Source organism: Eretmochelys imbricata, chromosome 8 (assembly GCF_965152235.1).
Source record: "Eretmochelys imbricata isolate rEreImb1 chromosome 8, rEreImb1.hap1, whole genome shotgun sequence".
NCBI classification, from domain to species: Eukaryota; Metazoa; Chordata; order Testudines; family Cheloniidae; genus Eretmochelys; species Eretmochelys imbricata.
In genome coordinates, this window is record NC_135579.1 from 7,603,357 (window position 1) to 7,621,599 (window position 18,243).

Below are 18,243 nucleotides of genomic sequence, written 5' to 3' on the forward strand. Positions count from 1 at the left end.
ATGGAGACCATCCAGCTGATATATTCAAGTCCTAGGCTTGTGAAAAATATTGTACATTCCAAATGGAATCTGAATAACTGAGCATAGATGACGGATGATAATGGACAACTATTGACAATTAAACTTGCTGACTTAGTTCAGTTATCTGTCCCTTACAGTGCTAATTGATATGCTTAGCACTGGTGTATAGCAGATATTTTATAAATTCAATAAGAAGGGGGAGTGATTCACTATAAGAGTTAGATCCTCTGGAGTGTATTAAAAACCATAATAAAACAAACAAACAAAAACCACTAAAGTACTGACTCTCCATTAGTGTTACCTGTACACTGTGCAGTTGTCAGCAAAAACAGACTTTATGGAACTTATGCTACGTACATAAGATGGTAAATTTAGATTTAAATTTAGTGCTATCTCAAACAAGGATATACCTATAATAAAATTCTATTATACTCTTTTCTAAAATTTTCTAGACACTGCCATCTCATGATTAGTTTGAACACTATTCCTTAATATGTTTTGACTGTTACAGGTGTCTGTGCACCTTAGTGTAATTTTTTTAAATTTTTGCCACTTGTCATTTCTCGTGTTGGTCATTAAGTGCTTCTTTTAGGATTGCTATGCTACATTTTGTCCACCTCTTTCGTATTTTGGCTATTCTTGTACCTATAGGTTTCATGACTTCAAAATTAATTTTCTGCTAGAGATTATACTTGCCTAATATTTGTAGGGTATATATTATCCAGGGCACAAGTAGTGTTTAAACAAATCAAGATTCTGTCACCTTGTTGCCTCTTCTGTAGTAAGGTCACCTAACTGAATCTGTAAGTTATCACAGTTTATTTCAAGCTTCTAGCAAGAAATGATACAACAGCTTTTTGTTGTACTTAGTTGTCCCTCACGTGGACTGCTGCGTTTATTGTGTTGTGCTTTCATACCTTAGGTTCTCAGTTCTGGGAACTTTTGTATTTTTCCCCCCTCCTTCTCCAGATTCCTGTGTTGCTGAAGTACAAAGTCTAGAATGTTGTCCCAGAAGCACTGGTTTATGCAGTTGGGTTTCTGCTTCCAACATGCTCTTTCTTTTTGGAAAAAGTAGAGCTGTCTGGATTTCTTAAGGACACTGCATCAAGTCCACGTAATATTGTTTGACATTAAATAAATCAGTACTGCCTTTAGATGAATTAAAGATATTGCTTATAGTTTGGCTCTTTTGTGAATGAACACACAACTGCCTCCCATTTCCTATTCATTGTGAAAATAGGGAAAAATCTAGCAAGAACTCTTTTGTTCTGTACATGAACAGCAAATTATGTACTCTCCTTTCACTGCTAGTGATCGTAGCTAAACATTGTTTAAAAATCGTAAGTGATACAAACATACTGAGACTCCTACGTAATTTCCTTTTTATATGAAACTGGGATATTTCTTAACTCCACCATAATGCCAGACATTTTATTATTCTAGTTACTCCATTTTTAGCTCTTAATTTCTATTTTATTTTGCCTTACGGTATCAGACCACTCTCTAAATTAGAGAACTACTTTGAAAAGTGAAATTTCTATGTTGTATACATGAATAATAAGGCTCAGATGTTGTCACAGATATTTTTAGTAAAAATCACAGACAGGTCATGGGCTTCCGTGAATTTTTGTTTATTGCCCATGACCTGTCTGTGATTTTTTACTAAAAATATCCCTGATAAATGGGGAAGGGGTAGGGTCCAGCATCCACAGTGGCTGGGAGCTCTGCGGTCTCCTCATCCCCCACAGCAGCGGAGAGCTCTGGGGTCCCTGCCACAGCTAAGCTGCCGTGAGGGGTCCCCCCACTGCCCATTGCAGCTGGGCTGCCACGAGGGGTCCGCCTGCTGCTGCTGGGCTGTTGCAGGGAGCCCCGTGGTGACTGGGAGCTCTAGGGGACCCCCGTTGTCTGCCACGGCTGCGCTGCTGCAGAGGGGGGGCTTGCCACCTGTTGTGGCTGGGCTGCTGCTGGGAGTCCCAGTGTCCGTAGCTGAGTGGGAGCTCTGGGGTCCCCCTGCTGCTAGGAGCCGCTTGGGGCCTGCCAGCAGCGTCTGAGAGCTGTGGGGCTCCCTGCTGACCACTCCAGCCCCAGGGCAGAAAACGTCAGAGGTCTCTGGATGTCATGGATTCTGTGACTTCCATGACCTCCATGAAATAATCGTAGTCTTACCTATTAAGCATGCTGACAAACATACCTTTACTAGACTAGTATATTTGCATTTCTAACAGTAAAAAGACTTTTTGTGGTAGTTACAGTGGATGATGTATTTTATGCTGCATCCCATTAAAACTTTCTGCAGCTGGAAGAGGATGATCATGGAAATGTGCACTAACCTTTGCTCTTATTTGAACATATCAATATGACTAAGTCTGTGTCCATTTCAGTTTTCATTCTGATTTGAGACCAAATATTACTGCATACTCCATGTTTCCTTTTGCTCTTTAGGAAGTTTAACAAATACAACCTTATCACTTAATGTGAGTTACAGTCATTCTAATTTTTTCAATGTAGTACTTTAAAACAAAACTAAAATTTTTGGGAAATATTTTCGCTCAAACAAGTCTAGTAGTCCATCTCTTCATAAAGCTTAGTCAGAAAATTCTAGTGAGAGAGAGATCCTCTTCTTTCTTTCTCTTACATAGCTCCAGTACTGGTAACAGATCCTGCATGAGTTACTCCTGGGGGAATTGTGCACCAAAAAATGAAAAATTCTGCTCACAGTATTTCAAAATTCTGCGTATTTTAAAATACCGGTTAGCAACTATGTCTAACAATAAAGACAACACAGATTCAGGAAATATTTTTTGGCGAATAGATTCCTTACTAGGCATATTAATACAGAACTTTGAGTGACAATTCATTTAAACCAAGGGTTCTCAACCCGACCCCCTGGTCCCCCCAAACATGCTATAAAAACTCCACGGCCCACCTGTGCCACAACAACTGGTTTTCTGCATATGAAAGCCAGGGCCGGCATTAAGGGTAGCAAGCAAGGCAATTATCCAGGGCCCCACATTACAGGGGGCACCGCAAAGCTAAGTTGCTCAGGCTTCTGCTTCAGCCCCAGGTGGTGGGGCTCAGGGTCTGGGCTTCAGCCCCATGCAGTGGGACTTCAGCTTTCAGCAAGTCTAATGCTGGTCCTGCTTGGTGGCCCCCCCAGAAACCTGCTCGTAGCCCTCCAAGGGGCCCTGGACCCCTGGTTGAGAACCACTGATTTAAACTACAATACAGAAACGTATTTTCCACACCCCTCAGAAGCAGTGCAAAGGCTTGGGGGAGTCAGGGATATCGGAGGAGCTGAGGGAGAGGGAAGTAGTTGCTGGGAAGGAGCCTGGGAGTGAACTTGGAGGATTGTTGGGTGTGGGTGGGAGAAGTATGGAACAGGGTGGGTTTTTTTGCGCGGTGGGGGATTGTTAGGGCGTTGGAGATCCTCCCACATGCAGACCCTGGCTGACCCCTAGCATCTCCCAGTCAGTCAGGCACAGCTGTCCTTGTCCCCTTGTGGCCCTGCACCTCCGCTCAGTCACCCCTCCTCCCATCCCCATTTGACCCTGCTCTCGCATTCAGCCCCTTTCCCAATCTATCGCTCCCACTAGTCCTTCTGAACACTAGTCTGTGACTCCCCAGTAGCCTCATGTGTCCTGCTGTGCATCCCCCCGATCCCATGCCACTTCCTCACAGCGCCCTGACCGTGGGGCCAGATGGAACACAGCCTTTCCTCCTCTCTATCGGCAGCTGGCTACTACTGCCAGTGAGCCAGCTGCCCTCTGTTCTGGTGCCACAACAGCCTGTGGTGGGTGAAAGGTGTAATTGCAGTGCTTCTCCTGCAGAATGTATTTTCTAAGCAGGGAAGAAAAATCTGTGGGGGACATGAATTCTACATGTGCCCAGTGGCACAGAATTCCCTCAGGAGTAATGATTGTGGGACTGTTTCAGAATCACTTGTGTGCTGTATGCAAGAGGAATTATTGTTAAACTGTTAATGCTGTGATCAAACAGTGATAGGCTACATGTCTTATGCCATTTTCGTGTAATGTCCTTCAATTAATTAACTGCTTTGAGTATGAATACTTAATAAAACTGTATGTTTTTAAAAGAATCTGTCCCTGCTAGCTTTTGAATTGAATTGGAAACTGTTTATCATCTATCTCTTGTTTAAGGTATTAGTATCCCCGTAAAGAAGGCTGTCATACAGTGGCTGAATTGCCTTTCTGAATGTTCTACAATTACTGAAGAATAACAAAATACAGTGATCCCATCAAACCATTAATAAAGCAACATACAAATCAAATGGTTTTGTGACTTTTTTTCTTATCCTTATCGCCACAAAAGATAAAACTAGCCCTGAAGTGGTAACTAACGAATAGCATCTTCTACTGCTGTAGGTACTAGTTCTATTCCATTATAAAATAGTTTAAGATTTATAATAGCTTTTTTTTTTTTTTTTTGGGGGGGGGGCTAAACTTTGAGTGATGTGTGAAGGGATAGTGATTTGAATTAATGTAAAAAAATGTATGGCTACAGTTTTCACACACTTTCAAAATTCTGGAATGAGGGTCTAACTATAAAACTTAATGTAGTAAGAAGACTTTTAGGCTCCCATTCTAGTTTCAGTGGCCCTGGCAGCACTGGGTGAGCTTAACATCCTAGATACTACAGTATCTAATTACAATGGGATGTATTAAAAATGGAGCTATTGTCAAATTTTCTTACCTCATCTATTTAATGTAACTCTTCTGACGTCTTTGTTTCCTATCATAATTATTTTGTCTTGCCTCTTGCATATTGCCTGTCTTTGCTCCTACTACTTCTTAGCCTTGATAGTGATTGCAATGAAAAAAGTAATCTCAGAATCTGATTAAACTATTTTCCCAGGATAAAATTTGCATGTATTTGCTTTTAAAAAAAAAAATGCAAACTTAATAATATTGGAATAGCTTCTGCTTTGAGCTGCAGTAGTTAAGCTAAAAATAGGAAATTAGAGATAGAAAAATATCCTGTGAGTTCTCATTGTTAAGCCAAGGAGTTTGTGTGAAATTCTGGTTTTACATTGAGCTTCATCTTTGGATGTGTGTATGCTATGCCACAGTTATTGGAATCTGATTTTGCTGAGGAAATATATATATGCCTTTGGCCTTCTGGGAATTTGAATGTTTTATTGCCATGCTCATGATAGTCCAGTTTTTTCCAGTTCTTAGACTATTGCTCTGAACAAGTGGGAAGTATTTATTAAATAGCAAACAGTTTTATCTAAATGGACATAGTCGAGATTGGTATGTCCAAAGCTTGACATACTTTTTTTTGTCCCTTTTGCAGAGTGCAGTGTAATTTGAGTGATTTTTAAAACAAATACATGTGCTACTTTCGCTTTTGTAACTGGTTTATTGTACTTTTAAATAAAAACACGCGATATACAAAGGTACTCTTATGATTATCAGTAACTTGATACAATATCAGTGCTCCTAAAATACTTTTTTGTGACTCAGTGCCAGTGATTAATGGTTACCATAAACCTTAAAATAGGTGAGTTATGTGTCAATGTAATGGAAGAAAACACCTGATTTTAAAGCAAGAGATTCCAGTTTCAAACTTATAGATTTCAAAGTTTTGTTACAGAGTTCAGAAAAGAAATGAAATTCAGATTTAAGAATTCAGCTAAGTAGCTTTTATAACGATTCCTGAAATATTTTAATCTAACCTTGCAGAACCATCATGAAGTTGTACAAAACCCAGGTACATAACTTAGTTACTAATTCTTGCAATGTTGATGGAAAAAACTTAATTTCCTGTCAAATTACTTGTCCCAGGCAAGTGATCAAACAATTTTTTGTAAAGATGTCCCTAACACAGGTTCATCCACCCAAATGAAATTAGGATGGATGGTGATCTTTTAACCATTTGAAAACCCCATTTGTCACATTCTCCTGCTCTTGGAGAGAGTGACCTCACTGCATATTAAACAATGGGGACCTTTGTCTGGCTTGTCGAAGGTTGTGTTGCCCCTTTAATGGCAGCTAGAGAGTTACCTGCTGTGTGGAGACAGCTTCATACCATGACAGCGTGGGGATGCTAGGTGACCAGAAGAGAAGGGGACTGTTTATGTCCATGTCTATGCAGTAAAAGCCCTCTTTTCATCTGGACCAGACTGAGCAGCACTCGCCTTCCCATCCATAGAAGTAGTTGAAATGCCAGGTTTCGTCATGATCAGCTGTGGGCATTATACTAGTCTCCCCTTTCTTGAGGGGCTAGGAAGGATCTTTTCCCTGACCACCAGATTGGCCAAGACAAGGTGGATTTTTTTTGCCTTCCCCACAGCAGGTTGAGGGCTTAGTGGAGGGACAAAGAACAAGGAGTTAGGCTGTGATTATGTAAGCTTGGGGCGGATGTCGAATACAGATACTTCATAGGGAATGGATACGGTGATCAGATAAAATGGATTGGGAAAGGATTTAAAGGAGGTATTCTTTAAAGGAGTGGAAGTGGGGGGCTTGGGGCTCTTATGACTGGCATGGCAGGAAGTCGGCCCCCCCCATTCTTTACCCTCTTAACCCTCATTTGAGGGGATAATGAGGTCCCAGTAGTGAGTTGGCGGGGCCCAGGATGGGTAAGGAGGAGGGCTGCCAGCAGCCCCATGGGTATATGTAGATGAGTATGGAATTACCTGCACTGAACAATTTTATCTGCCAGATTCTCCTAGTCATGTAGAAATAAAGTTTCAGCCTAATTAAAGCATATCCAGTATCTGCTGTCCTTCCAGCATAGCCCGACAATGCTTACAAAGGCCTTCTGTTTGGATTCTTGTTACATGTAGTAGGCTGGATGGTTGTGTAGTAAATGTCACAAATAGACTTGTCCAGAAAATGCAGGTTGCCATGGAGAAGCACATTTTATTACTTTTTTAAAGGGCACAAAGTTATAGCATACTTGACTTAATTTTTTTTTATAAAGTGCTATCTGAAAAGCTTTCAGTAGACTTACCACATTTAAACAAAACCACTATTGGTTTTAACCTTATTGGTAGCTAGTGATATTTTTCTTTTTGGTAGTTGAAGGCTGTAACATTGACTCTTTTTTTTAAATACTATAGATGTTACTACTTTGCTCTCTTGTAAGTTACTATTTAATAATGCTACAATTTCTTGAATGAGGCCAGCATTAGTTTCTCTGTCTAAGCAGTAACTTTCCAGCCATGTGCAAACAGAACCATTTTGCATTGGTGTCAGATGTTGTACCACAAGTGATATATTGTACCTGGATTTTTTGTCCCTTTTTGTATTGTGGGTTGGTTTCTCAGTGTCACAGGAGAAATTGTATGACACTTCCTCTTTCACTGTTGGATGGATGAGGAGTACTATAGGAAGGCTCTGACAGAGGTGTTGAAATTAAGAGGTATAACTGATTTTTTTTTTATTCTGACAGTATATTAATACTGTAGTAGAAACCTGGTAAATTGGTAATTAGTTGAATCAAAATGTTCTTAAGATAGACCATTATTAGCACTTGTCTGTACTTGACAGAACTCGTTTAAAAGCTTGTTTTCACATCCTCCTTTGTTTAGCCATACTTCACACTGGAATGATATTATTTATAACTGCATTAAAAAGGAGAAAACCCTGTGTGGCTGAGAAACAGATGCTTGGTAAAGCCTATGGCACATAAACCATATTTTAATGTTGTTTTTCCCCCTTAGCAAGTATTGATTCAACTATTAATTCATTGTGGAGTTAAAAATATCTTTGTGATCACTAAATTAATTCTCAGGCATATGTATTCACAGCTCCTAATGAGTATGAGGTTTTAAAAATATTTTTAAGGGGACTTTCTCTTTAGGCATGCAACTTGTTTTAGGCTTTGGTAGCCAGAGAGTAATAACTTTCAAGTATAAGACAACTGAATTCTTTGGCAAACATTTCTTTGTTTTCCTTCTAACTTTTTTGCCAGTTTGAACAAATCCCTGATGTATACATTCTCCCTTTTTTAGTGGTGGATCGTCTGGGCTGTGATCCTCGAACACGTTTCCATGTTCCTCCAAATACCAAGCAGTGGATTGCCTTGCTGCAACGAGGAAACTGTACATTTAGAGAGAAAATATTGCGAGCAGCTTCACATAATGCCACAGCTGTGGTCATTTACAACAATATATCCAGTGAGGAACCTGTCACTATGACTCATCAAGGTAAATAGTATGAAGTCTGTTCCCCTTTTGTCCCCTTTGCCCTCTGGATATTTTTCTGCCATATAAACTATTTTTAAGGCACTGTTGACAGTATACAGTTACTTCTTAAGTGTTTGTACTCTTTGCAAATATGAGTAAGTATACAGTATAGTGACATACAATGAATACATCTGGAACTGTATTTTTTTTTTTTTTTTACTCCAAAGGAATACACTTATCCGCTGAGTAACTTTTTTTCTTTCCCCTCTTTGGGATCTTAGAGCTATCGCTTTTGTTTCAAATCTTAGAGCTATTGCTTATTGGAGAGGCAGAAAACAAAACACTGTATAACAGAGAAGAGCAGTAACTTTATACAAAACATCTGAGAGTGAAGAATTTTTATAGTAATGGGACTTATAGTGGAGTTTTGAAGGCTGGGATTTTCAAACAAGCCGAAGATACTTAAGCTCCAAAATCCCAGCGTACAGGCTTCTTTTAGTGACATCTTACAAGGACTTCACCATTCCTGGCGGTATAAACTAATAGGGCCACCACACCATTGCGATGCAAGACTAAACAGGACGTACCTACTGTTTCAAGGAGGAGTTGTCTTTGTAAACATAATCTGGAATTCTTTCAGGATTTGATGTATTAATGGTCTGGATCTCTGTAGACTTGCACATATCTAGGGCAGTTCACATGTAAAATTTTGGCATTACTAGAAAATTATTTTAGGATCACTGGAGCCTTACCCTTAGATGTTTTCCCTTGATGAAAGAATCCCTTTAGCAAATTTTACAGTGAGACGAACTTTGCAATTACCTGCATTTTCCCAAAGGAATGTCTATTCACTTTCGATAGTTGCATTTCCTTTGAAAACTTCCCCTAAAAATGGTTCCACTGTGTTGGGTTGTTTTTTTTTTTTTAACATAATGGGGGAATGCTTGTGGAATTTGGAGTTTCCAAATGCTCATTTTGTATCTCACCAACCTCAGTGTGAATAGGATTGATATTCTAGGGAACTGAATATAGGGTTTTTTTTGTTTTTTGGTTTGTTTTTTTTAAAGGCTTTCCTGAGGGAGCCATAAAGTCACCTGACCATCTCATTTTGAAAGTGGAGCAAAACCTTATACAAAGGAAATTACCCAACTCATGTCTTCATTACTTTTGTTGATTGTAAATGTCTTTTGCTTTGTTCCAGCAAAACTTTTTTTACTTCTTTGTTTTCTTTTGTGAGCCATCACCACTTTTATCACTCCTCTGCTCATGCAGTTCTCCCAAAGACTTAAGCTCCAAAGGCAGAGACCAAAGTTAATGTGAGGCTTGTAACAGTTGCCAAGCCCACAGTATTTACTTCCCGATGATGAAAATGATTTCTGACTTCTAGTGACCCTAGTGAAGTGGGATACTTGTTGTAACAGGATAGTAAGATTTCTGTTTGTTGTGACTAAAACAGAGAGGAGAGGCAAGAAGATTAATATAACCAGACTCTCAGAATGTAGGAAGCTTTAAGATAGCTTTTTCTTGAGCTATCTTACCTCTGAATCTTGCGGTCTTTTAGACCTGTCTCTTTGTAGCCAAACATGATCTCAGCTCTCTTAACTCTTCCCTTGCCTACACTTTCAACAGCCATATTCCTTGCACCATCTTTTGGGAGTGGATAGCAATATCTCTGCACTAATTGGATATTTAAGCTCCATTTCTTCACTCTTCCAGCTTTCCCCTTCCTGAAGGTTAGCAGTAGTTAAATTCTTTTCATGTGTCTGACAGTTGTGTAGATTCTTAGTGAGATGACAAGAAGTTATAAGTGCCTTAATCAAGTAGTTGTTTGACATATTTGGCAAAACAGATGCTACACACCAAATGTCCCAATTCCACATGTTAATATGGATCAGTGCGTCTTGTTCCTATTGCTTACCAGGTAGCAGCATGTTCTGTTTTGCCAGGGAAGCACAGCAAGGAGAATAGAACCTGCCCAGGATGAAGTGCTCCTGTGGGCCATATGCATGATCTCAGCCTGGTGTGGGTCCCAAACGCCAACTTAGGAATGCTTGTGACAAAAAAAAAACAGGGTTTGGATCAAAATAAAAAGCATAGGTGTATTCATGCTGTATACCTTAGGTTGTAGGCATAGTTTATGTAGTTATGTAACTTTATTAAAATATTGTCACATTTCCCACAGGGGCGCCAGTTAAGATTTTGGGGTGGGGAGGTAACTTCCAACCGGGCTTTGAATCACTTGGATTTTTTGAAGGATAAAATGTCTATTTTTGGAGCATTTGTTTTGATTAGTTCCTGTATTTTTAACAATACTTATAGATGTATTACAACAAAATTACCAACATAGGACAAATAGGCAACTTTTAAAGCTAAGCTAAGCACCTGTTGCATGCAAACCCAGTACCAACTAAAACCTAATTTTCAAGCCTCTAAAACAAAGTTCAGAACACCCAAGAGAAATACAGTAAAATATGATTGATCCTACAGCCTTGATGTATAAATCTTTTAGCCTTTACACAGGTAACGGTGCAGTTATACAGTATGATACATTGCTATTATGGAGCAAACTTGTACTCTTTCTTGGCAATTTGTCCAAAAGAATATCATAGCCATGTAGGGGCAAAATCAGAAAGACTAAGGCATAAAATGAGTTAAACTTATCAGGGAACATAAAAGGTAATAAGAAGTTCTTTAAATACATTAAGAACAAGAGAGAGACAAAGGAAAGTATAGGTGCTCTACTTAGCAGGGAATGAGAGCAAATAACTGGTGACAGGAAGAAGGCTGTGGTGTTTAATGCCCGTTTTGTTTCAGGTTCACTAGTAAGGTTAATGGTGACCAGGTACTCAACTCAATTAATAGTAATAACAAGGGGGAAGGAATGCAAGCCAAAATAGGGAAAGAACAGGTTTAAAGAATATTTAGATGTATGCTAGTCAGTAGGACCTGATGAAATTCATTCTAGGGTACTTAAAGAACTAGCTGAAGCAATCTCCCAACTGTTAGCAATTATTTTTGAGAACTCATTGAAGTTGGGTAAGGTCTCAGAGGACTGGAAAAGGGCAAACACAGTACCTATAGTTAAAAAGGAGAACAAAGAATACCCAGGAAATAGTAGTCCGGTCAGCTTAACTTCAATACCGGGAAAGATAGTGGAACAAATTATTAAACAATTGGTTTGTAAGCACTTAGAGGACAATAGGGTTATAAGGAATATCCAGTATGGATTTGCAAAAACAAATCATGTCAAACCAACCTAATTTCCTTCTTTGACAGGATTACTGGCCTAATGGATTTGTAGGGAAGGAATCAGTACATGTGAGACATCAAAAGCCTTACTAAAAAATCAAGATGATTCTTGGGGTACCCAGTACTGTGAGTCATTACCCCTGCCTCCGGCATGAGGGAGTCTTGCCTATGCCTGATTGGGTGTCAGCTTCTTGACACCGCCAGCCTTTCTCAGGCACTCTCTCGGACGCTTTCCTCTAGGCTAAGCCAGCCCTGTCTTCACCTTGCAGGCTAACAATAGATGCATCTCTCTCCCTAAGTCCCTTTGAAGTGTTCCACTGTGATATCCAGCCCCTTTAATTGGCAACTTACAGAAATTCCAGATCCTGTTCCCCTGGAGGAGCAGTGTGCCCCAGTTTACTAGTTTTACCTTAAACCACCACTCCTGTAAACCAGTAGTTCTCAACCAGGCGTACGCAGAGGTCTTCCAGGGGGGTACATCAACTCATCTAGATAATTGCCTAGTTTTACAACAGGCTACATAAAATGCACTGGTGAAGTCAGTACAAACTAAAATTTCATACAGACAATGATTTGTTTATGCTGCTCTATATACTATACACTGAAATGTGTGTACAATATTTATATTGTGGTAGTTTCTTGGGTACCTGGGAACCAAACCATTTGAGGCTTGAATACACAAATCTTGCACATAAAAACAGAGTGCATAAAGATTTACCTTGAACGTTTTGGGGCTCTTTGAAGGGTACCTATCCCCTTAGGTCAGTTTCATTTGGCATGGTGAAGAACATTTCATCCAACTCATTCTTTTCATTTCCCAGCTGAATATAGATTTAAATATTTTGAAATATATGGAAATATATGTATATGCACTTTCTCAATGTACTTCTCCAGCAGAGTACAAAACTTTTTTGATGGCCAGATATCAATTGTCACTCTCCAATCAATATTTTCATCATATTAAATGAAAACAATTGGCAACTTTTACAGCAAAAGCTGTTTGATTTTATGTCCTCTGGTAGTATATTAAGTCTCTGATGTTCAAGTTTTAATGCTGCACTGTCTCCGAGGGCCAACTAGTGAAAGAGGTATTGACCTCAGTGAGCTTGTATCCACTAACAAAAAATTGCTAAGCTTAGTTACAACAGGTGTTTTTGTTGTCTCTTCCCTCTCTGTATCCCTATAGTAATATGTTTTTATATCTCCACATATCCTGGTAAATGACCTCTCTTTGGTAAATGAAGGACATCTTTCCCAGAGCAGTTTATATTAGAAAGGTGGGGACATTACTGGCAGGAAGGCAGTTTTATCAGTGGTTTTGCTTGCTGCTTTTATTCAAGCAGAACAAATGATGTCTAATGCACAGAGAGAGAATATGTGGCAGGGGAAAATATTTAGTATCTGTCTCTTTATAGTCAGTAATGGGAATTGGAAGGAAATGTAGATAAAATAAAACTAGTGTTAATATTTTTAAAAATTTGCTTGTGTAGTAAAGATTTAAATTTAATAGTGTTACTAAATCACTGATTAATTCATTCTCAAATTCAGGTAAATCTTGAAATTTTTTGTAATTTTAAATCTATGTAAAAGTGTCATTTTAAATTTGAGATTAGCATGGCTTCTGTCCTTTTTCTTCTACATTATCATCTTCGCCTTGTTGTTAGTTGGGGTCGTTGGCTCTTAGTCTTGACAGGAACGCTTGAAGACCAAATATTTCTTCCAAGCTGACTCTGACATTCTTCGTGCACCTTGAAGCACATTTGTCTGGGTCTCTCTCATGGTCTTTGTCCTGTGACTACTAGATCTTGTACTCTACCACTACCTCTCACATCTCATTGTCTCATATGACCCAGCAATCTCAGTTGATGCTCCCTCAGCTTTTTCGTGATGAGGGCTACCTGCATCTTGGCTCTTACTGTTTTACGTCTTAAAATAAAATTTATTTAAATGAGAACTAAAGCACCAAAATAAAATTACTAAATTCCATTGATTACTGATTCACTGTTGTCAATGTTACAGAAATTTTCTCCTTAAGTCTTCACGCTGCATCTAGTATTACATCTTTATATCCAATGTAGACTTGGATTAAGCCTTTAAAGTAATCAGAACAAGTTTACTGCTTCATTGCATCCTTCGATAAATAATGCATCCCTTTTTGAGAGAGAGAATATCCATTCAACGATGTAAGATTGACTCTTTTCATCCTGCTTTTAGAATTAAGACCGCAGCTTTTTAGAGGATGAATCTTATACCCCACTCGTTCCCTCCCAAACCAAGACAGCGTGAATTACAGATAAAGCAGGTAATGTATAATTAGATTATATTCTCTGATAAAAGAATAATGTTGAGGGAGGAGAATTCATGCTTGTTTTGAAATGTGATCAGAGAAGATGGGTGTGTTCTTGGTCACTGGTTCAAAGGCAAAACGGGCAGTAGATGACAATGACTTCAGGTAACTAATGGCTGTTCAGGGATCTCAGTCAAGTTCAGAGTTGGCAGGTCTCTAAAGTTCATGCTGCCACTGCAGTTGCCATGGTAATGCTTGTTGTCAGGCACTTATACATCAAGAAGGGGAATGGATATGGAAGCAGAACTATCGTCTCTCCAAAAAAGTGGTGATTTCAAGTCAGGATTCAGGGATTTTGGTGGAACAATGAAGAGAAGCTTGCACTAAATCTGTTCTTGTGATCATACTATAGTTTATTATTCCAGTTGGGCATCAAAATTTATTCTTAAAAGGATGGGCAAACGTTGGTAGAAAGCTGCATAGGTCTTAAGCACTCAAATGTATCTTCTCGTAGATCTGAAGTATCCAAAGCCAGTGGAATAATGGCAGATCCATAATAAAGAGAAGTTTGGGGGTTGCTGATGCCCACTGAACCCCCTTGAACATAAATAGTCCATTGACTCAGACCAAAGCCTTTTCTCCACCCCCTCTGCTCTCTCCCCGGCCCCCTCCGCCCCCCTGGATCATTGAGAGCTCCACCCATTCATTCCCAAATTCAAAGTAAATTTTATTCTAGCCTGCCAGGGTTATGCAAAAATCAAATAAAAACCTAGTGGTTCAGATTGTGTCATCTTAAAATTTATCTCGCATCAACTTGTTTCTCCACTTGTGTTTTACTTCTTGAAGTTAGATAACATGATTTTAAGGCCATGCGGTCTGTCCGACTTTCTTTATATAATCTTGTGAGTCTTAAATGATGCAGGATGACAGGACAGAGGTGTGGCAGGCTTTTCAGGCTGCCAGTGGACTATGAGGTGTGGGATTAGGCCTTAAAATCAATAAACTGAAATGAAAAATAAACTTTCTAGTAGTATGAACACATCTTATATATAGCTTTTAACATTTTATGTATTGTGATTCTGCTAATAAAAACTATATTGATAGCAAACATCAACTGTATCTCTTGGAGGCACATAATCAAAGTCTATTACACAGTATAGTAGATGGAGTTGTCTGACCAGATAATGGGTCCCAAACAGGAAGCGCATATCTTGGAGCATAAGGAAGCTATTGTCTCATTCTAAGACTAGCGAGAAAATCTGTTCCATAATATTAAGCAGAGTGGGAGAGCAATCTGGGACACTACCAACGTGCTTTTCATGTGGTGTGTATTTCAACCAACACTGAAATACCTGTAGCCACTAGTAGAACTGGCTTGTTTTCAGAGGATGAAGAAGTTACATCCTCTTACCATTTGAAAAGGCCCAGGAGGTTGATAATGACCATAAGCAGTCAGGTATTGTTTCTCATCCACAGACTAAACCTCTGGCAATACAGTGCCCCCAAGTTCCTTGGGTTTGTTTATCACAGGGTTTTGTAACAATTTCAGATTCAGATACGGTTGTTCTCTTGCCATTCCTATAGTAGACTTAGCTACACTTATTTGAGAGGACTCTTAGATTGAAGTTTGTCTGTGGGGATATTTTGCCTACAAGCAAAAAAAAAAAAAAAAAAAAAAATTAATATTAAAAATATAGAATATGATCCCTTCAATAGGAATCCATTGTTTTCTGGCTGCAAAATCATTTGGAGAAAATTGATCCCGCTATCCAGAAATAGCAAAGATGGAGCTGCCTGTCAGCATCACCTCACTGTTATGGGATGAATGAAATTAAATATTTGGTTATCAAACTAAAAACGTCTTGGTAAGAATCTGTTCTCATATGGCCCACATTAAGCTAATATTTTGACTTATCAAGATTTCAGATTTCTTAAAGCAGGTTTTGGATGTAAAAATAATCATAGGTCCTAAAGCTATAACTCTTGGACACTGTTCTATTGACAATTCTACCCCAAGAAAAGCTTTAAAATATGAATATGAACTCACAAAATATTGAAGTTGTTGGGGACAGAGGCATGAATCTAACTGATAGTGAGAGCTGCCTTATTTAGATGCCTTATTCTGCCCAATGACAAGGTTATCTTCCCTCTTGGTTCAAAACTAAATAAAATCTTTACACTTTGTACTACCCTATGTCTGAACAAAAATCCCGTTTTTAGAGTTTCATGGTACATTTAAAAAGTTGGTCTACTTAATCTTGTTGTAGCACTCTTCCTGCCCTTTGGCATTTCTTTAAAGACTGGTAAACTTTTACAACACAGAAGTGGGGATTATTAAGAAACAGAATGCAAGTATTCATTGTGGTTTTATTTTTAAAATTGGTTTTTCTCCCCCATACCTTACTTTCTTTGTTCATTATATTCTACCCTGGGTAAGAAATAAGCTACACTTGGTAAGAATGTAGGTTGTCATAAGCACAATACTGAAATCACTATTAGAAGACCATCCAGAAAATGCTGTTGAACTAGTAAATACGTAACACTTAGCACTTTATAAACGTATAAAGCACTTTACAAATCTTATAACTAAACCTTGCATTACTCCTGTTCGGCAAGTATTATCCTCCTTTAACATATGTGGTTAAATGACTTGTCCAAGGCCACGCAGACTCAGTGGCAGTTCTAGGACTAGATACCAGCTCTCCTGACTTGATCTTGTGCCATAAACACAAGACACTCCACTTCTTGTCTGGTGAGCACTGGGTTGGCTGGAAAATTCAACTATGTAAAGCAAGGGATGTTGCTGTTAGTCACAGAAATGAAAGCTGAGCTAGAAGTAACGCTAATGTAACACAAAATGAAGACGTGTGTGGGCTAGTGTGAGGAGACCCACTGGTTAGTCTCAGAATTTTTTGAAATGAGTTTTTATAGTTGTTACTGAATTGCAGAGAGCATATAAAGCAAATATTGAAGATGTTCCTTGCAGCGATGGCCTGCTATGGTAACTTATCTCTAGTCATGTTCTACTGTGCTAAAGTTAAAATTGTTTGTTTTGAAATATTTGCTAATGACCTTTCAATTGAAGTCTTCTCTCTTGTGTTAGCTCGTTTCTGCATCCGTAATCTTGTGGATCTAGACTCCCATCTGTTTGCTCTAAACGCAAAACTTAAGTGACCTCATACTCTCTTGTATTAACAGACTGTCATATCTGACTGGCACAAATTCTAGGCATTCAGTGAATTATTGTGCCTTAACATTGCTGAGGTCATGGTTAAAATTGTATAGGTGTGTGTGTTTGAAGTTGGGAGCTTATTTTCAGTATCTGTAGGTGTCATAAATAAAAAGGGAAGGGTAAACCCCTTTGAAATCCCTCCTGGCCAGGGGAAAGCTCCTCTCACCTGTAAAGGGTTAAGAAGCTAAAGGTAACCTCGCTTGCACCTGACCAAAATGACCAATGAGGAGACAAGATACTTTCAAAAGCTGGGAGAAGGGAGAGAAACAAAGGGGTCTGTGTGTCTGTCTATAGTCTGTCTTGGCCGGGGATAGACCAGGAATGGAGTCTTAGAACTTTTAGTAAGTAATCTAGCTAGGTACGTGTTAGATTATGATTTCTTTAAATGGCTGAGAAAAGAACTGTGCTGAATAGAATAACTATTTCTGTCTGTGTATCTTTTTTGTAACTTAAGGTTTTGCCTAGAGGGGTTCTCTATGTTTTGAATCTAATTACCCTGTAAGGTATCTACCATCCTGATTTTACAGGGCAGATTTCTTTATTTCTATTTACTTCTATTTTTATTAAAAGTCGTCTTGAAAGAAAACTGAATGCTTTTTCATTGTTCTCAGATCCAAGGGTTTGGGTCTGTGGTCACCTATGCAAATTGGTGAGGCTTTTTATCCAACATTTCCCAGGAAAGGGGGGGGTGCAATTGTTGGGAGGATTGTTCATTGTTCTTAAGATCCAAGGGTCTGGGTCTGTAGTCACCTAGGCAAATTGGTGAGGCTTTTTACCAAACCTTGCCCAGGAAGTGGGGTGCAAGGTTTTGGGAAGTATTTTGGGGGGAAAGACGCATCCAAACAGCTCTTCCCCAGTAACCAGTATTAGTTTGGTGGTGGTAGCGGCCAATCCAAGGACAAAGGGTGGAATATTTTGTACCTTGGGAAGTTTTGACCTAAGCTGGTAAAGATAAGCTTAGGAGGTTTTTCATGCAGGTCCCCACATCTGTACCCTAGAGTTCAGAGTGGGGGAGGAATCTTGACAGTAGGACATGGAGTTGTAGCATTATAACTAAGGCTACGAGTATGTCATGGAGGTCGCAGAAGTCACAAAATCAGTGACTTCCAGAGATCTCTGACATTGGGGCCCTGCAGCAGCCCAGCCCCCACTGGCAGCAGGGGCCACAGCTCCCTGACACTGCATGCAGTGGGACAGAGTGCAGGACCCTCCTCCCTCTCCATTTTGTCAGGGATGTTTTTAGTAAAAGTTAAGGACAGTCACGCTTCTGTGAATTTTTGTTCGTTGCCCATGACCTGTCCA

The 18,243-nt window shown here is 39.3% G+C and overlaps 1 protein-coding gene across 3 annotated transcripts in view; it reads left to right on the forward strand.

Annotated features, from left to right (window-relative positions):
• Positions 1–18,243, forward strand: part of RNF130 (ring finger protein 130) — a 90,422-nt gene that overhangs the window by 13,358 nt on the left and 58,821 nt on the right. For all 3 annotated transcript variants that reach the window (XM_077824572.1, XM_077824571.1, XM_077824570.1), the window contains exon 2: positions 8,000–8,194. In XM_077824572.1, coding sequence (XP_077680698.1) covers positions 8,000–8,194 — 195 coding nt within the window. The remainder of the gene's footprint in view (positions 1–7,999; positions 8,195–18,243) is intronic.